Source organism: Centrocercus urophasianus, unplaced genomic scaffold, assembly GCF_019232065.1.
Source record: "Centrocercus urophasianus isolate 14NV4802_14NV808 unplaced genomic scaffold, USGS_Curo_1.0 seq_10, whole genome shotgun sequence".
Classification (NCBI taxonomy): Eukaryota; Metazoa; Chordata; class Aves; order Galliformes; family Phasianidae; genus Centrocercus; species Centrocercus urophasianus.
Window position 1 is genome coordinate 44,216,194 of NW_024884142.1, and position 21,234 is coordinate 44,237,427.

Below are 21,234 nucleotides of genomic sequence, written 5' to 3' on the forward strand. Positions count from 1 at the left end.
TACCATCTTGCCTTCTTTTCTGAGGACTTAAATCTTTGTCAGTCTTCTGCAACGCTTTAAGAAACAATGTAAGTAAAAAGCAAGGAAGGGACTAGGTCTTGGCTTGCTGAACAGGCACAAAAGTCGAAGCACATTTGGAAGATCTCTCCTGTGGGCTGTAAGACGTGTTCCTGGCAGCAAAGCACCGTGGCCAATATGCTATTGTTTCCTGCTCACAGCTGAGGGAGCTCCCTGTTGTTCAGAAGCCACAGATTGTCATGCTTCTTTGAACGTTTTCTTGTGGTTGTCTTGCCTACTTTGAGGCCTTTATTACTTTGTTAGCACACCTCCACCAGGTCACTCCTTCCTGCCAGTGAGTCATCCTGACAGCCTGTCAGAGCCCACTGGCACACTGGGATAAAGCCCCACTCCACCTGCCATGTGGTCTCACTGCTTTGGGATCCTGGATGGAAAAAATGGTGAAAGGAAACTTCACAGTGGCTAAGTTATCCCTATGCAGTAATAACTCTCAGACCAGATTTGGCCCCTTGAGGTACCATAAATTTCTCCTTCACACTTGCCTGATCTGCATGAGACGATTCCATCTGTGAAAGTACTGAAGAAGGTATGTTTAGGTGTCTTCTTATCAAATATAAACACTAAATAGCATAGCATACATAAGGGATTTGTTACTCCCAGAGGAGTGCAATAGAATGACATGTTGCCAAAGGAGAGAGAAAGCACAAGAAAACAAATCTAAATTGAGTAAAAGATTCTAAAACTAGAACTGGGCAGGGAGTGCTCCCAGTAGAAATTAAGACAGCTTTAATTTCACAATACTTCAAGCTGCCAAATCTGGCGTGCTGCTAAGAAGAAAGCTCTGTAGCACAGAAAACAACCCTCCTGCCCACAGTGAGCTCCCTTCCACAGTCTTACTGGATATCTAGCACAGTACGAATTATTGTGCTGCCCATAATCACTGCTCAGCATCCATGTCTGGTAAGAGATGAGAACGGGCTTGTGCTTGCATGCAGTTTGGCAACTTGTGCACCTTTGGCACATTAAAGATATGTCCGCTGTGGAGGACTAGTTGCCACAAAACAGCTCCTCCACACTTCTTTCCCAGCTTCCAAAGAGGTCTAGGAAGAACAAGAGGGGAAAACAGACATTTTTTAACCACCTCTGTACTCATAGGCATCACAGGAGAAATCTAGATTTCTGGTTTTCAGTACCATGTAAGGTGTATGTACCATGTATGTTTTCAGTATCATGAAAGGAGCGCGCTCCTGCCAAACACAGATGACCATAAGGACAACCATATCAGCACACTCCAAAGGAGTCCCAAATACCATCTGATGAGATAGAGTCAGTAGAAAAAGCCTTTTGATACCTGTGATGGATTTGGTGACTATCCATATCTTCGGTTTCATTTCTTTTGCTAATGGGTCATGGGAGCTAACAGCAGCCCAGAAAAGAATTGTAAGAGGCAAGAACACTGAGCCAGCAGGAGTAGACAGCATTGCATGAGACTACAGAAAAAGTCAAGCATTCTCTAATAACCAGCCAGAAGAGTGTTCCAAACTTTAAACAGATCAGCTTATCAGCATTTCTCTGGAAAAGAGAAAGTGTCTCATCTCCTGTTGGCGTAGAGTCTCAACTGTAGAAACACAATCAAGTTACGTTTCAGCTGAATTAGTTTTGCTCTCAGAGCAATTGGAAGCTGAAATAATAACTATATTCTCGTAAAAGAAAAAATGAGCAAGGGTAGAATTAAGCAAGTATTTCACTAGATTAACCTGTTCTAACCTCACTGAAGGATTAAGAATGGAACAACAGAGTGATCAAATCAGGGTCATAAGTAAGGCTGAGTCAGCAAGCCTTGGGGTTTTGATAACTCACATACCAAATAAATCCAGCAGGAAACCCTCTAAATCAAAGTACAAGTCTGAACGACTTTTCATGAAAACAACATGCTTTGGATTAAATCTACATCAAAAATTACAGAGAAAGCTGCTTTCCTTCTCACTGTAATCTCAAGCAGTACCCTAACAGTGTGAACACCAGAGCCAAAACACAGCAGCCATCTCCAAGAATGAGACAAACGTGGCTTTTCCCCAGTTACTTCTCTTGTCAGTGCTTCACCACTCCTGGTGGCCCCGTCTGCATCTTGTTCCCTATGGTTGTGTAGTGAGGATGACCCTTGAAGCTTGGGGCAGCTCAGGTCTGGTCTGGGAAAGACAAGGGAGGATGGGTGCCCAGCAGGACTGCTGTCAACTCAGCACTCTCCTTTTCAGTATTGCCACTGGAATGACTAAGCTATTGTCATTCTTTCCTCATTAGCGTTATTAGCTGTAGCAATTAAAAATAAAGCATGAATATGTCAGCAACAATCATTACTTGGAGGCATTCCACAGCTGTAAACTTACCGGAGCACCTCATTTGCTTTCCAAAATCATATTAGTCCTGCATTTTTCAAAGGCTGCACATTATTTTTAATAACACTGAAATGTTCATTTAATGTGCATTTCCTCACTAGCAATTTGGCACCCTGCTGTAAGATGTTACTGCCTTAGTAAAGTAAATTCAGTGTATTTCTGAAAACGTTATTAAATACACAGATATTTAGTAGAAAGCTCTAGATTCCAAGCAATGAAGCTTCATCCTCCTGGGGATTTTTGTCTGCAAACAATAGAAAAAAAAAGAAGCCTAGGTTACTGAAGAGGGAATTCTACACTCTCCTTGCAGATTCTGGTGAGAGAAAGTGGACTGCCTTGCTATTAGAGAGGCTGCTCTAGTCAGGAATGAATCTCAGCCCAAATGACTGGAGATAATCACAAACTCAGTCTGTGTTCTACAGTGAAATCTTAATCCAGCTCCAGTTTGGACCTGTTTTCCAAACAAGGGCTAAAAGCAGCATTTATCCACCATATCACAATTCCAAGGCAAACAGAAGAAATCTGACCTGATTATTCCCAGAGTGCAATGAGGTACAACCTTTGCACTATCATCTCACACTAGCAAGAACTCAACTTGTATATTCACTGTCTTCTTTTCTCTCAGCACTGTTACTAGGTAAAGAGTGAAGAAAAAGAAATTGCAACTGGGTTCAAATAGATTTTTCTCTATATCCCATTGAGCACAGCATTTGTGTCTGTCTGACACAGAAATAAAGCTTTAGATAACCTTTTGAAATTATTTTATTCCCCTCTGAAAAAGCTTGAATTCAAGATTCTATTTGAATTACAGAAAACATTCAAGAATACAATACCCTGGATAGTGGATATCGCATGGTATGCAATGCAGCATAGCTGTTATGTTCCAATAAACTCAGTGCCAGACAACAACCCATTCTGGGATCCTATGCTTGACTATGTAGTACAAAGATGGTGAAAAGATTTTCTTTTAGAAGACAGTATTAAATGTATTGTTTGTAAGAGATGAGAAACTTTGATAAACATATCAAAATAGGGAGAAAAGACTTTTATTGTTAGCTCTGTTACAGCCTGCCTTCCACCTATGGTTAGGTTGTTTAACCTCACAATACTCCTGTTTCCCCTGTCTAAAATGGAAAATAATGGCAGGGAGAAATCTGCAAGCGTGTTGCCTCATAACTTTGAGCTTCTGGGATGAAAGGCACTTTTGAAATACAGAATATGCTTCGATATCACTTTACTTCTGTGACAAATTCTTTTCAAGGTCTGCTTAGTGAGACATGACAGAGAAGTAATACCCCACCTTCCATCCCTACTTAAAAATCTCTAAAACAAAGAGGAACTAGTAGCAAATGTTCAGCATTAATTTTCATTATTTCCTTCTCTTCCCATCTTCTGGTCAATAAGGCTGTAAATTCTGAGACTACCAGGATAGGAGAAGGCTAGAAAGGATGAAGAGATGGATCAGAATCTAATGTTGAGGGATAGCTGTAGATAACTGAAACCACCTTTCTTTGTACAGGTTTGAGCCTAAATGCGACTCTGGAGGTCATTTTCCTGGGCAGCTTTTTAGGTCTCTTTACTCCCACAGCTGCAATATGCAAGATAGTGTTACCTACCTGTTACACATGAACAAAAAAATTAGAAGGGAGGTATTAGCTCTATCCAGCTCAATATCCTATATCAAGCAGTGAAGAACACCTGATGCTTACTTGGACATATACATCCCATAGAGACACCTAAGAACAGAGCAGGTCTGTGGCTCCCTGAAAATTCTGGCAGTAATTTGCAATTCAGGAACTTGCCAGAAGTGGTTTCATTGTGGTCACACTTGGCTGCAGACAATGGGCCTTTCTTCCTAAATGTGTACCCTTCTGTTTCTACCAAGAACATATTCATCAGACACAGCCTCCTGGGTGAAGGAGTTCCAGCACTTCAGACATGTTTTGTTACCTTTGCACCTACCATTAATATGTGTAATGTGCCCTCTGTCTTGCACCAAGCAATCATTCTGTCTTCACTTTTTTCCATGCTACCACAGATTTTCAAAATCTTCAAGTGCCTCCTTCAAATTGTGAAGGAATACTACAAAATTTATGGTTGATTTTTGGTAAGTGGGAGGGGGTTCTTCATTTTCAAACCCTTTAAATCATCAAAGTAAGAGAAGCAGAACCTGGCATAAAGAATGGCAGTACGGTAAGGAGAAACACTCTTGCATTTCTGGCCCCCTCACAGATGTCACAGGATGCCATGGAGGAGATTCATCTCACATACCTACAGCCATATGTAATCCAGTTTAAACCAATAATCAGGAATTCTACTGTAGTCAGCAACACCAAGGAGCATCTTGCCCTGTCTATGTTAAACATTTTATTCACAACAGGATGAACTGTTGGTCTGATCTGGTTGGTCAATGCTAAGAAAAGCCCAGGCAGTTTAAAAGGAAGCATAGGAACAAAATAATGTAGTAACAATTACAAGCCAACGTTAAAAACAATTGTTCTCCAGCTGTTGAACAGGTCATTCATGAATGAGAATTCAATGAACAGACTACAAAAGCTGAAGCTAAAGTTTGCTTTTCTCAGCTGTGCTCTCTAATTTATAGCCTCTGGCTAAATTAGAAGCTTTTTTGTTTACTTGTTTCGTTTAGGGTAGTGACTGCTACATGAACAAAAGTAAACCAAGGGAGAGAAATAAGAGATAAATAAGAGATAATAAGTTGCCATGATGCTGATGGAAGCAGAAGGAGTGAAGCCTTTGAAATCCCATGGTACTGCCTCATGGTAGTTATCCTAAAGAGAGTTTGCTTGGAGAGCTGCTCTGCCACCAGGACCACCCAGGAAATTTCTGAGTTGCCTGTACAGAATCACCCTTTTTCAAATATCAGAAACTGTTTCTCGTATCATTCTTTCCAGTCATGTCTTACTTTGGATGGAACTTCTGCAAGAGCAGAAGGCTCTTGTTGAGCATCTCATTCTTGATGGTGCAAACCAGAGGCATTCTGCATCCCACGAGTCTTGCTTGCTGGTTAGAAAGCCCAGGCTGAAGATGTCAGAGCTGCAGAGTATGAGACTAAAATACTGGGAAAAAGGCTACTGTGGGATACTGTGACAACTGAGACTGGCTGTGTTTGAGATGCAAGTGGACCTGAGCATTCCAGGTGCCACAGGGCTTGGGAAACATTATACAGCCTGATCATGGATCATTTGGTATTGCACTGAAGAGAGAGAAAGAAACTTAAAGCTCAGAGGAGGTGCAGTTTGTTTAAATAATAGCAAGTAATTAGTCTGAAGACAAAATCAGTGATGGCATTTTATAATTACAATTAATTTAAAGGTTAATTTCCTTTGGTGTTAAAATCTTATTTAAAACATTTACCAGGAAAGGAAATTAGGATGTTACTATCAAGATGCATAGAGTACTTCTGGGAATCCTTGCCTATTATCAGTAGAAAATTAGGTTAGATTCAAAGTGGGAATTTCAATTCATTTTAGTGTATAATAGATGGTGGTCAGGACCTTGAGTCAGAGGGGTTGCTTAGGGTAGACTGTACAATTTGCATTTCCTTTGTTTGTGGGATTAATTGCAAATGTTTCTAACAAAAGGGCTGGGTTTATACATGAACAAGCTTGACATGAAAAGAAAATTGGTTATGGATTGCTGCCTTCATAACTAATGAAGTTGGTGTTCAAGGAATCCCTAGGAGACAGGACTGTAGTATGAGGCAAGTATATAAATAAAAACACACAGGGGGAAATGGTGCCATTGCTGGCTTCATCTATGCTAATTTTTGTTCTCCCTTGCTGTCTTCCCTGCCACTCCCCTTGCATCCATCACTGCCTCTTGTGGGGCTTGTCAACTTCAAGTTTTAAAAATGTCTAAATAACATAATGTGGGGCTTGAAGGAAGTAATATTTCCATTCCAGCAGCTCATCACAATGGAATACTGCTTAATAAAATCAATGTGCTGTAACAGCCAGAGGGATATATTGCATCTTTTTTTTTTTAACTATTCACCATCTAAGTTTTATCTTTTCAAGAAAGACATGTTGCAGAATTGTTGGAAAAGATCAACACATGAATGCTGAACGAGGGAATGAACAGTTAGCATCTTTTTTACAAAGAAGAAAGTATTTTTTACCAAAATGCTTTGTAAATATTACTTGTCTTATCATTAATTATTTTTGGGGAAGAAGGCAAAGAAATCCAGCTCACATATAACATTGTCCTCATAGCTGTGTAAAACAGATGGCATAAATGAGGTAGTGAATAGTGACAGCTTTGACAGCAAAAGCCACACTTGATTTTTAACGCATTCCCGGATTGTTTCCATGGCTGAATAGGAAATGTGAAAAAATATTTTGAGATTGAAAAATAAAACATATTTGAAATCAGGCAAGGTTAAAAAAAAAAAAAAAAAAAAAAAAAAGACAATTGCGTGGAAAATGTTTTCAGGCAGACTGTTGTGCTCTGTTTTATCAGTGGTGAAAGACTTCATTTACATTTGAATCATTTTTTGCTACTTGTTGGGATCAGCCAAAACGAGCAGGTGTAGCACAGTCAGCCTTGGCCAGCCAGGCTCAGCCCCGACTGAGGGGTGGCAACATCTCGGGTGAAAGGAGGTGTTGGTGTGTCACTGTGGTTGGGACAGGTTTGCATTCACATCCAGCAGCCCTGGAGAGGCCACCTGCCCATGACCTTGGTGTTCTCCTACTGAAAATCAGTGTGAGCTCCCTACAGTTTCCCACATGCTTGGGACATAACTTTGTGCTAAATTCGTCTTACCAGCACGCCTTCTGCTAAACTTTTCCTTATTACTTTCCCTTTTAAATAGCTAGATAAGTCTTCATTATTACTAGGTTGTTAACTTTCATAGATTTGGGCTTTAATTCTCCACTTTGTTACACCTACTAATGAGTCTTATTCTAATTTATTAATGCGGTGGTCACACTTGGAGGCCACTGCCCCAGGCATTTTCTTTTTCCTCTCCTTTTTCTTTTTTTTTCACCTCTTTTTTCTTTTTTCCTCTTTTTATCACTTGCCCCTAGCAATGAATTGGCTTAGAACAATTTTATTCTAGTGATTCATTGATTTCATTTGCTCTATGATAATTCAGCCCTAGTCTGCATTTTCTTTAATTCCTAGAATGCATTATGAGACAAAAGCCGTTTCAGGGCTAGATTTTTTTGCTCAGTAAGAACATTTGGAAGTAAATGGCTGTTATCTGGCAATAACCAGGTCTGTCCAGCTTAGAAAAAGAACGTATTCTACAGATTACTACTATTCTTGCAGCTGAGCAGACATCTTTGACAGGTGCTTTATGAGGCTTGGACAAGCCCCACTGCTTGTCACAGAAAAAAAAAAACCTGAGCCTTTGTCATCCAGCTGGTATGGATAAAGATGACAGGTATACCTTATCCAACAAGTAACATCATAAGAAGAGAAGAATCTAAAGGGGAAAAAAAAAAAAAAAAAAAAAAAAAAAAGAAAAAACATGTGGGGCAAATATCAGAGAATAATTTGACAATTGTAAAAATAAACAGGAAGGAAATAATAGCAGCCGGGCAGAATACAAGCTGAGAAACTGCAGAAATTTGTATGGGGCTTTCGCATACCACTGTGGATATCATGGGACTCAGAAATGCTGTGAAGTTCGGATTTTAAAACCCAGTGTTTCAGTTTCACCTAATAAATAAGAGAGCTAGGAGCACTCCCAGGCAGCTCATTGCACAGCAAGAGCCAGGCCCTGCCTCCAAGTCCTTATGCCATTGCAGACCATCCTTGTGCTGGCAGGAAGTGTTCAGCTGCATTTCCTGGCAAATGCCCTCCTTCCCTGCTTTATCATGCTTCGTGAGTCTAAATTTTGTGATATGCTCAATGCAAAGAGCAATAACATTTGATGATGATTGTAAACAAACTTTATTGAGACTGTTTTCAAGCAAATCTCCTCCTGCTCGCTGCACTGTGTAACCTGCACCAGACTATGTTCACAGCACAGAAAGGCTACAGCCCTAATGCCTATGGAAGCATCATCACCAGTGCGGCGGGTGGCAGGGTACTGGCAAAGCTGCAGGAGCAAGGGTTTCTCCATATGTTATTTTATATACTTTTTTCTATTTCTCATTTCCAAGGTTATTAAAGACAAGTTTTATGTTATTCTTCTCTGTTGTTTTTTGTTTGGTTGTCTTTTTTTTGTTTTTTTTTTTTCTGAATTTGGCTAGCTTTTAATTCTCAGCAGTTGTGCATAACTCACTCTTTCCTCAGACATTTGTACACCAGCATTGTCTCAGTGATGTGTTTCATCCTAGCCAGGAGCACAGAGTGGTGCCTTGCTGTGCAGTGAATTTGATCACTGCTTCCCTGAGGCTACGGGGCCTGAATCTTTGCCCTCCAGAATCAGTGCCTTCACAATGCAGATGTAGCACATGTACACCGCAAGTTCTCTCTCTGTGCTGTACCATGCAGGAATCATGTGCAGTCATGTTGCACAAATGCAGAAAACACCCGTGTGTACAAGTACACATGCTTCTTTGGTCATAGGACTTTTTTAAATGATGCCATCTTTATTCTGTACAGTAGTAAATTTTTAATATTATGTTAGGGCTTTAGATTCATTAATATATTTAAGGATGAGCATGATGCCAATCGCTGTACAAAGCCAGCTCTGCTTTTTGGAGCTTGCAATCTATTTATCGGACAACAGGCAGCTGCTGAGTACAGGCAAAAAGCACAAAGAACAAACATTAGTCTCTGTAGTAGACAAGAATATCAGTGCACTGACACTTCTGAGACAACTGTTTATGAAAAACTTCTCAGAAGGAGAGAAAATATTTGGAAATTTTACAAGTACACAGGTCAAGCTGGCAGCATGGGGGCAGAACTTAGCATTAAAAATTGAAGAAGGAAAGACTGACGTGGAGTCCCTACAGAAGGCTTTAAGTGTAGAAGGATTTAGCTTCTACTTGATGTGATATAGAAGATGTGATCAGTAGCAGGATGCAGAGAGGAGTATCATAGCCAAAGCTCTGCCCTTTTGGTTCCTTAACTCAACATTTGGGGAGTACAGAAAAGGAACAGTAATGATGTTTGACACCAAGAGCCCTGGGTAAATGTTATAGCTGTGTCAACAGACAAAAAAGTCTTCCTCTTCAATATGCAAAGATAATCGTCAGAAATTAAATCATATGCAAACCAAACTAAAGCTGACATCTAACTTGTAACCCCAAATGACAGGCAGAGCTGTGCCATCGCTCACAGGGAGTAGAGGCTGAGAGTGTTGGTATTAGCCATTCTGAACTGGAAGTGGTGTTTAATTATGCGATAAATATCACGGAGAAAAGGTGAGATTTGGTTTTGTATAGGAGCCGAACCACTCTCAATCATATTTGAAAAGTCGTGGTGGTCAGGTGAAGTCCCTGCTGGTAGAAAAAAGTCACAGCCATTTTTAAGAGGAGTAGATAGGATGATCCAGGAACTACCAATCTGGTATAGGACTAGGAGCAATGGCTTAAAACTTGAATATAGGAAGTTCCATACAAACATGTGGAAGAGCTTTTTGGTAAAGATGACAGAGCACTGGAGTAGGTTGCCCCAGAGAGGTTGTGGAGTCTCCTTCTACAGAGATATCCCAGACCCATCTGGATGCCTACCTGTGTAACCTATTGTAGGGTACCTGCTTTAGCAGGGGTGTTGGACTTGATGAGTTCTTGAGATGTCTTTCAACCCCTGCAATTTTGTGATTCAGTGGTTCTGTGTGAGGAAAGTGAGCACAAACCCATTTCTCTGTGACACAAAGGTTTTCAAAAAAACCACAAACCAGTGGTCATATGAAGTGCAGCTGGGTGACCACAGAGAACACTGTGCTCCAGCACCCGGGTAAGAAGGGACAATCTGACTGTGATTTGAGCTGCCTGCAAGGGACAGAATACAAGATGAGAAAAATCTTCTGCAGAAATAGAGAAAAATATCTCTAGAAAGCAATAGAAAATATATCCCTATGTTGAAGCTAATGTTCTGTTTGTATTACAGTTACAACCACCATCTCATGCCTCACAAGGCCCTTAGCATCAGCAAAGGAAGAAAAAACTCAGGCCAAATTTCTTGTAACATTTTTTACAAATAAATAGGACTGTTATTATACTATTTAAAACCAGCCAAGCAAATAAGCATCTCAGAATCCAATAGTTCAAATGAATGGGATTCTGTGTTTGTTTATATACACACATGCTTTTACTCAAGCAAAACATGACAAAAGAGACACTTCTGATAACAGTGACAAGTAAGATGAATGTAAAATAGAATAGTCAAAAAACATATTTGATGGATAAGGTTAAGGATAGAAGCCTCAGTAGTGATTCAGCTAATGAGCCTTGTTTTATTCATCTCATGTTAGTGCTGCCAGGAATGTATCAGTCGAACGACACTTTTAGTGACCTTTCAGGCACAGCAAGAATAAAATGCCTGCAGAAAGGGCAGCATTTTGCATGTGTTAAGAAACTACCTCAGAGTCCACGGGGAGCTTTTAATGCAGTCTGGACACTGCAGGCTTTGCAAGGCTAACTGAGAAGCTACTGCCATGAATCAAACTTGCTACAAAGAAATTACTGAAATTCTTTGCATTGAAATTCACTTTCTATTACTTATGTTTACATACCTAGCCATGTTTGTTGTTGCATTGTACATGTACATTGTACATCTCAACAAGGTCTCAATAGTATCTTCTGCCCTGGTTATCAAGAGGGGTCAGGTGCTGGAATGGGCTTCCTAGGGAGTTGGTGCAATCATGAGTGTTACCAAGGGACATGGTTTAGTGGGAAAATATTGGTGGTAGGTGAGTGTTTGGACAGGTGATCTTGGAGATCTTTTCTGACTTTGGTGATTCTGTGGTCATTTGGTTACACACGTGGGAGCTTCTATTATCAGCCTAACACAGATTTATGATCTTGTCTTGTCACCCAACAATCTGGTGTAGTAACACTTTGTGTTTACTTTGTGCAGCAGGACAAAAATGAGTGCACATAGAAATACTTAGCATGCATCTTTCTCTTGTGCCCACACAAACTTGTTTTACTTAGAGAAATCTTTTTTTTTTTTTTTTTTTTTAAACACATTGTTTCATTCTTCCTTTCTGAAAACAACCCTAAAGCACCCTTGAGACCTTTTACCCCATGATTGTAAAACAGAGCATCAATCCCCACAGCCTTCTAATAATGATTTACTGGTTGCGTGAAGGGTCTTGAGAAGATGAAAAAATGCAAAGCAGGACAATTCCATATCAGATAAATTGCATGAATTGACACCAGTGGGATACTCATTCAAACGTACATCTTGTCAAAGGTCAAGAGTGAGAAAAACAAAACAAACAAAACAAAGCTAAACAAAAACAAGCAGACAAAAAAAGGTACAGCAAAGGTTTCCATTCTTTCTGCTGCATTCATTATGTTTGAGGTTTTTTTCATTTCCTCCAACTTAGTATTTCACTAAATAACATTCATAGTAAATTCTTCATTCGCTTCCTATTAATGTAGTGTGCTTCCAAACATACATTCATGTTGTAATACAGTTTTTCTGATTGTTGCAAGCAGTGAATAAGTGGGAAGCAACAAATGGTATTTATCTTGATTTTAGCAAGATTTTGACCCTTTGAGATGTTTGCAAGTAAGCCAGTGAACCACTGTCCAGATAAAGTCAGTTTGCTGCAAAATTGCTTAAAACTGTTTGAAATTTAGTTATCAACCAGCTGGGATGACATTTCAGATGGGATCCTAGTAGGACTTTGGCTAGTAAGATAATGATCTTCATTGTTTTTATTAACTGCAAGGATGTTAGAGAAGAAAATGTTTACAAAAATTTCAGATAAAACCAAACTGGAAGGGTTTGGAGCACTTGCAAGGTTGGGATTAGTACCCAGAATGAGCTTGAGAAGTGGACTAAAAAAGATGAAATTCAATACAGACAAGTATAAAAGAACTCCTGTGGGGTACAATCAATCTGAACTCTTCAGACAAAAGACCACCTGGATTGACTACACTTATCAAATAAAGATCTGATTATTTCGCATGAGTGTGATGCCTTTGGAAAAAAAAAAAAAAAAAAAAAAAAAAAAAAAAAAAAAGAAAGAGAAAGAAAAGAAAGGAAAAGAAAGGAAAAGGAAGAAAAAGAAAAAGGAAAAAAAATAGAAAAAAAAAGGAAATAGTATCTACAAAAAAAAAAAACTTTAAAATAGTCATAAAAGGAAAAAAAAATGGCTCATTTTTCTTCATATCCTTTGGAAGAGAAGACCAAAAAGTAGAAAAGTAGTTAATTTGCAGGAAATTAAATTTAAATTAGACATTAGGAAGTTAGGCACATGGAAAGGCAACACAGAGAGACTATAGAATCTTCTTCATGACTAGTATCAAAGATTAATTTAGTTAAACGTCATTCTGAGATGGGATATATTTAATCCTGCCACAGGGCACAGAATTGGATAAATGACTTCTTCAGGGGTCGTTCTGGCCATGAAAGAAGGTGGATGACAAGTTCAACATGCCCATGGTTGCAATGGAGGCGAACAGTGGTGGTCCAACATAGAGTGTTGGTGGCTATTTGCTTGCAAGCCATATGGTGGACAGAGGATTACAAGAACATGATGTTATAACACTTGGAGTGCATGTAAAGGCACTCTTCAGTGTGGTAGATATTGAGGGAAATCTTAATTAAAAAAAAAAAAAAGGTCTCATAAATGCAAGTTTAAGGACATAAACCACTGTGAAAGTTCTCAAACCAATAGTTATAAATCTACATTTTGTGATTTTTGTGGGAATGTTACTGTGTTTATATCCACAATAAGGCATCTTTTGTCAAAATATTTTATTACTTTTTCTGTTGTTATTATTTTTTAATGTACACAAAACCAGTCTTTCAGTAACACTGTACAGACTTATGAAGAATGCACTTCTATATCTGAATTCTTTCTCCATTTTCTTTCAAAGTAAAATCAATTTCACATCTGTGTATGAGAGACAATATGTCAGGAACAAGAGGTGCCCAGAAATAAACCTGAAAAGCCAACAGTCAGATCCCTTGGTGCAAAAGAAGCAAAGGGTGTGCATTTACCTGTGTAAAAAGAGTGTTAAATTAGAGAAACAGGAGTTTCAGAGTCAGATGAGATTGAGTTGCCCTGGAAGTTGTTTAAAATAAACATGAGAAGACCATTGGGAACTGTGAGTGTTGTGAATTAATAAAAAACACCCACCCTGCAACCTTCCTACAGACCTCCAGTGCCTCGAGAGAAATGCTGCTTCCCTTAGATCTGTCTCATCTCTGAAGCTCAGATAAATTGTTCCAGCCCTCTGCGCATTGCAACCCAAATGTCAAAGGAGGGAATCGGGGAAACTTCTGTGTCTCAGAGTCAGATCAATGTGCTTTCTCCTCTACATCACTAAACCATAGTATGTCAGCAAGGCAGACAGTAATCACAGTCAGAAGTAATGTATTCACACTAACAAATAAATGGTTTGCAGCATCTGTAATGTCTGAATAGCATGTTGCTTTGTACTCCAGTCAGGTGGCCCACACGGAAAAGAGTGATATGTGTCTCTTCCTGACAGACAGACGATTTTTATTGCTTATTGTCTTTCTGTGATTTAAAATTTATTTTCATTTAAAAGATAAAGAAGGACCTTTTCCTTTTTCCTTTTTTTTCCCACTCATTTTATGCGTCACCACAATTAGCTGTTCTCATTTTAACAGATTATTAGGGGGTCCGTCAAAAATAATCTGTGCCGGGTGGCTCTTGAATGATAATGCCTATCACTTCTGCAAAGATGTTTCTAATGAAGGTAATTTGCTTCTTTTTCAGTTGATTTCATAGGTGGATTTGACTCTTACGGCTATCAAGGCCCACAGAAGACATCTCATTTACAGCTACAGCCTATGTATATGTAAGTACTCAACTTCAGAGATGTTCTGCAGTGGCAGGCTGATATTAAAGGATCATTGAAGTGAAAGATGACATCACTTAAAAATTCAGAATAGGCAGAAGCCTTTTTGCTGAACTGAATTCAAGCTACACTTAAGCACCGGCATTATTCTTCTGCTGGTTGATAATGATTTCTTATGCAGGATACAAAGTGTCGCTGTTGTTTAAATAACACTGAGCTCTCACCTGATTTTACCTCATTTCCATTCATGCAGATTCCACTCCAAGGCAGCACAAATTTCATTTAGTAGGAACTAGTCAGCTGACAAAACTTGGATGTCAAAAGTGGACGCATTCAGTATTAGTCTCTACTAATACAGATATCTGTTCACTGAAGCATGTCTGTGCCTCATTTCCAGTCTCTACATTAAATTATAATAATAAAAGAAAAAAAATAGCAACATATTGTTTTTAAAAATAGACTGAATAGAAAGTGGTATTTTATCTATCCAGTGAGAGTGAGAATTCCATCCCACCTAGAAGTGCAGCCAAATACAGAAATCTCAGCACACAGACTCAACTGAAGTACATTCACACTGGAACTTACACACAGACATAGACCAAGCCAGAAATAATAATCTCCAAATATTTCTGGATGCTCACTGCAATTCAAAGCAGCCCTGACTGCCTAGATAAATTGTACCTTACTGCTGCAGCCTTTTGAATTCTGTTTTATTTACCATCATCAGCCAAAGTGACAAAAGTATAATAAGCAACAGCTCACGAGGGAGTTGCGTTTAGTTTTTTCCTTTGTTACTCTTTTCACCATTTCTTTTGAGGAAAAAAAAACCTAAATACAGGAAAACAGAATCTATCCCAACACACACTCCCTACACCCTTTAGTATAATTTCATTTCTTGTGATTAATGGACTAAGTCTGCTGGTGGTTTAGTAGCTTTATGCATGGAACTGGCATTTATTCCTTTATCAGCAGTGCAATCAATTCTGCGGTAGTGCTTAGGATTGGGCCCTATGGGAGCTTTGCTAGGAGCTTTTTAATAATCTCAAATTACAATAGTACGTATCTCCAATGCCATCTTAACTTCAGCTTTCCATCTGTCTGTGCTCAAGTGAAGATTTTTCACCTGCACTTTTGGCGCAGTGCTGTGCATTTAGAAAATGTTATTTCCTTCCTAGTATTATGTGTGGCTCATAGGTGCTTAGAACAATTCTAATCCTATTTCTTTCTCAGTATACCATAGCTTGCATCAACATATGGAGCCCTCTAGCTGAGATATTATCCCGTTCTCTTTATGTTCTCAGTGTTTCTTCCAGAACAGCAGATTACATTTAGTAGCATCTTCATACTGACAGAAAAGAAAAGTAGATCCTCTGAAAAAAAAAGAAGGTGATATTTTTACATTTTTAGCTGAGATAGAGATGTATGATGAATCCATGTAAACTGTGTTCTGCCTTATTTCAATCTGCATTCTTGGTGTAGCATAGGTGATTTTGGTGTCTTAACTGGGAGACAGAAAGCAGTATGTAAGTTGACATTTTGTCCAATCAACCCACAAAAGTATTGCCATGTCCCAGCAGCAGTCAAACAAAGACACTTCATGTTTCCCTCTGACTATATAGTATTTGACAAGGTCCTCTAGAATTGCTGCAGCCTGTTCTTAAGAAGCTTTTACAGCATTTAGGAATACCTTTTTGTTGTTTACAACTGAGGCATGCTAGGAGTGCATGCATATGTATTTGCACTGCAGTTGCTCCATAAATGTAGGCAGGCCATTAGGCAGTTGAATGACAAATTTGAATGTCAAATTAATCAAGCCGTCGTTTGATCTGCTTGTAGCACTATTTACAGCAATAATATATACTGGAAGTCAAAACAAGCTGATATGATAACAGCAGGCTATAGAAAATGTTTTAAAGCATTATTTGTTGGAAGGAAGAATTGGGTTCCTTAGGGATTCTTATGGATGTTGACCACCAAAGAATATTAGCATTAATCTCTGTAGTATTCAAGAAGAAAAAAATGTAGAAGACCTTACTCTCTAAGTGAAGTCACCTGCACCTTACAGTATTCAGCATTCCTTGGGAATGAGTAAGATCAGAATCATTTGACATAGAAAAGCAGAGGACAGAATAGGAAAGACCTCTGCTTTATGTATGCTGCTGCTGTACTCTCATGAAGTCATGAGAATATAATCATATCCATTCAGGATACAACTATTCCCATATATATATATCCATAGAGCTATGTCCATGTAACAATTTCCATGATTTTATCAGCTGCTAGAAAAGATTGTTGAATCCATAGACAGCAGAGAATATATTAAACTTTATCTCAATTCCTGCGAGAAACCAAGAAAATGTAAAGGCAACTTGTTGTCTCCTTTATGTGCTTTACTATCCAGGCTCACAGTGAGTGCAACTAGTGAAGAGAAATCAGAGATAGATGGTTTATTTTACATATTCTGGCTACTGTCAAAAGCACAATAACACTTCTTTTTTTTTTTTAATTGGTGGTATAGTAGTACATATTGGCCAGCATATCAGGCATGCAATAGAAATGAAAGAGAAAAAATGATCTTAGCTTTGCAGGACTCACCAGAAGAATATCAGCTTGTAATGATGATGAGGTTCTGACAAATTTTGCAAATTTTGCAAAACAAATGCAAATTTTAACATGTATTTCAATAATAAGTGTAAAGACATCCCTCATTACTTACTAAATCATTTCATATGCAGAAACAATACAAAGGTGTTTATAATTGTGTGGTAGCTGTCAGTTGTTATCCTCATACTGCTTGCAGACATGAATTGATTTAGCAGATTATGATGACAGAATTCCATCAACACAAACTTTTGTCTCAATTCAAGCCAGACTGATTTACATCCAAGTGATTTAAATCAATCTGAAGTGTTTTACACATGCACAGTTTAATTATTATCCTGAAGGAATGCTGTGTTTAGTAATTGCTAACTGTTAAGACACACTGTTTTGCAACCAGAACTTTCTCCTGTTGTGCTGCAGTTAGCACTTCATTTTGTTAATTTGGAGCTTATACTGAACTTACACAAATCTACATGTGCAAGTAAATAGTTATAATGATTTATTCAGACTCTTCATTTTAACATTTCCGTTCTGTCAGTAGTTATTTAATTAAAGAATTAATACTTCTGTGATTTCAGTCGAGCTCTCCCAAAAAGAGCATTATAACTCAGTTTACGCGTGCACACTACGTTCATATAGAGTTTCATCAGTTATGCAAAAAAAAATCTTGATTTACGAAAAGGAAGCGTTGATAGTGAATTGAGGTGACTGTCTATGACTACTAATTCCATAAATTGCCTACTATTAGATTCAGACTCACCTTGTCTCTTTTCTCTACATTTTAGGCTTTGAGTTCCAATCGAAACTTTCCATGTCAAGTCTTGCAATTTCACCTTTAATTTAAATCAGTGTTGTTTTATTTAAAGAAAAAATCAATTTATACTGTTTTAAATAAAATAATGGTGCTTTGGGGGAGGATTCTAATTGTGACTATTATCTACCTGTTATAAATGGCTTTTTCATTATTTAAGTGCCAACAGTGTGCTCTATGCTGTGCAAGCCAAGAAGCCTATGCAGTCCCTCCAAAACGAATATGCATTTTAACGGGACAGAACCACTGCTCATGTATCTCCATGCAGTGTGGCCACAGCTGATGTCCTAAAAAAACAGCTTCCCAGCATTCTGAGCTGGAGATGCCGGTGCTCATCTCCAGACAATGGGACGAGAACACAATAAGATGATGGAAATCAATTGTCAAGAGAGAATTCTGCTCTTGGGAGGTGACCACGGATGGTGACTAAACACTGTATGCACTGATTCTGCTGTACATGAAAAAAATACAGTTATGATTGTGGAACAAGACTGCACTGCATGACCACAGTAGGAAGGAGGAACAGGAAAGAATTTTTTCTTTCCTTTCTTCATGATAAACTTGCTTGTTCATGAAAAGAAGAAGTGAAGCAAAAAAAAAAAAAACATGCATGTCTGATGCTGATTCCTAATGCACTGGAGAAATTGCTCAAAAGCAGCTTAGCCCTAAAGTGAAACTTGCTTTCCTTGTACTGAGAAGTCTGTCCTATGTATATATACATATGTATATACATATATATACGCATACATGTGTACTATATATACATAGAAACACATAATTATGCACATACAAACCCTACATATATGCGTGTATACACACACACACACACCAGGGCTGCTCTGAAATCAATGCATCCTATTTTATTATGTTGACTGTCAGCCTCAGAGTCAGATGTTGGTGTTAGGGCAATAGAAGGTGAACCTTTCCAACAGTACTATCAGCAAAGCCTTGTGTAGCAACCAACAGTATCTCTTCTGCCTCAGATTGTGAAAGCTTGGGTTTAAACACAGTGGTTGAGGTTGACACTGGCTTTCTGAGTATAACTAATTACTCCTGCTTGAAGTATGATTTTGAATGGTTTACTAACCCTGTGCTGACTTCTCTGAATGTACTCCAAAGGAAACCAAGTGATCACCTGAGCAAACACCTTTTCCTTTCTGTCCTCTCCTACTTGTGCACAGCCGAGCTGTTACTGGTTAGTGGTTTACACTGGCTTGCAAAAGGGCACCAGAGCTGCAGGGCAGTAATCAGGAATGTTTCTGGTGATTTATATGTATCTTTGTTTCCCTATCTTTCTCCTAGGTCAAAGTGAAAACGGGGACTGCTCAAGGTGGGCTGGAGCACCTGTCAAAGAAAATGTTTTGGGATTGCCCTCTGGTTCTTCAAAGAGCAAAAAAAAAATCCAGTTTTTGTGCTAAAAAAACAAACAAACAAACAAAAAAGGCTGATTGAACAATGAGACAAAATACAACAGACACATTCAGCCTCTCTTTCTAACAGGTACTAAGGGAGATGCCCCAGACCTCCTTCCTGCTTCCCAGCACCACAGGGCCAGAGCAGAGGCGCTGGTGCTTCCCTCTGGCTCCTCTGGACTGCAGCCTCGACCGCCAGTGGGGCCCATCTGGATTAAGACACGAACCAAGCCAATACAGTGCTTTTGGAGCCCCCTCCACACTCCTGGCCTCATTCAGTCTCTGTAGTCAACACAAGGCTAAGAATACTGGGATGACCTTGCAACAGAAGTCAATAGACAGCACGTTGTTTGCCCTGAAGGCTGTACAGTTCATACTTGCCTTAACCTAACTGCATTGCACATCAGAGAAACTCAGTGCAAGCTTTCTGAAGTAACGTCCTTTAGGCTCAACACGCTGTCATTAATTCTGAACGATTTCTAAGTCAGTAGTTTTCTTTGTTTTTTTTTTGTTTTCTTGTCAGGGAATAAGGCTCTGTTGCTCCGTGGCTCCAGAGTGACCTAGTAGAAAACTGCCAGCTATCAGAAAGTGCTTTACTTTTGAGGCTCCACAGTGGTCAAGAAACAAACCGTTTATAATGATTAAAAAAAAAAAAGAAAAAAAAAAAAGAAATAAGATCTTTTGGGGGGTCAGGGAGGGGGAAGGGGTAACATAGACTAATGATTGAACCTACTGGAAATAAGCAACATAAACAGTGCTTCTTAATCCCGCTGTTTTTGTTTATCGCACTTTAGGTGCTTTTATAGCTATCTCTAAATGTCTTTTACTAACTACAGAGACATCTGCAGATTTCTATCAACAAAGGCCAACTGAATATATACTAGCTATGTTTACTCTTTTATATCTAATTTCAAATGAAAATTCTCTGTAAGTGAGCTTTTTTTTCTAATTGCACCCTAAGGGATCTATATATTTTATTTTTTGGTTTCGGTTGGGGAGGGCGGGAAGGGACTAGCTGAGTTGAAGAAATATTGAAGACCTTTTTGTGGTATATTTGGGGGATCTGTTGTGTGTTAGAATGTGTATTTTATCTTCCTGTATTATTGTGGCTGAAAAAAACTGTGCTGTTACGTAGTTGGCAACAAGATGCCTTTGGGAATTTTGCTAGTAGGTCAATGTGTATATGAAATACTCTGAACTCCTAGGAACATATGTTTTGTTCTAAATCTGATCTGTATTTTCAAGCACTTAGGTGGCTTTCATTAGGAGAAACCAATGTTTTACTCAGGCTTTTCAGGATCTTGAATTATCACTGTTTCTTTGCTCAGACCCTGCACAGGCAAGTTCACACGTCTACACACCTGTGGTGGCCACATAAGTTTTGAGGGCAAGGGGGAAGGTCAGTGCGTGGAAGCGCTCAAGCTGCCCTCAAATGACTGACTTTTCCTCATTTGCCAAACCCTGGTGCCCACGTGGCTTCTGAGCTCCCACAGCCCATGCACAAACTCAACGCATCCATCCCTATACAAACCAATGCCCTTTGCGTGTCTGCATGGATGTAAAGTGTCACAAACCACCACTCTGGACAATGACAGAGGAACAGACCAGTGAAGATAAGATACAGGACACGTTCAGGAACTATACTTACATTTATCCAGTGAGATATATATATATATTTATGTACGTGTGTGTGTGTGTGTATGAATATATAATACACAGGAATAACTATCGAGAGGGGCTGCATAATCCTGGGAGTGTCTGGTGCATGGGGCCAGAACTTCAGGTCCTGTTCATTATTTCCTGCATGAATTAGGCAAGTCACTTAAGCCTGATCCAGTAGAACATTCAATGCTGTTTTGGATCTCAAGTTCAATTTTTCAGACTTGGGTACCTGAAATTCTGATCTCATTCTGGGGTGGAGCTGCTTTCCAGTCCCTGGGAAATCATGCAATTTCCAATTGCCAAGCTGAAATTTCCCATAAGCTGAAAATTTTTGAAAGTTTTATGTAATATTTAATGTAGCAGATGTATAATATTAAACACAATGTAGAGGTTTAAATGGAATGAAAATGTCA

General features: G+C 39.0%; 1 protein-coding gene across 1 annotated transcript in view; it reads left to right on the forward strand.

The window, feature by feature from the left end:
• The window catches only part of NKAIN2 (sodium/potassium transporting ATPase interacting 2), a 289,894-nt gene extending 270,032 nt beyond the window's left edge, over positions 1–19,862 (forward strand). The window contains exons 7-8 of the mRNA XM_042815045.1: positions 14,254–14,335; positions 19,050–19,862. Of these exons, the coding sequence (XP_042670979.1) occupies positions 14,254–14,335; positions 19,050–19,059 (92 nt within the window). The 3' untranslated portion in view covers positions 19,060–19,862. The remainder of the gene's footprint in view (positions 1–14,253; positions 14,336–19,049) is intronic.
• Positions 19,863–21,234: the final 1,372 nt, after the last annotated feature.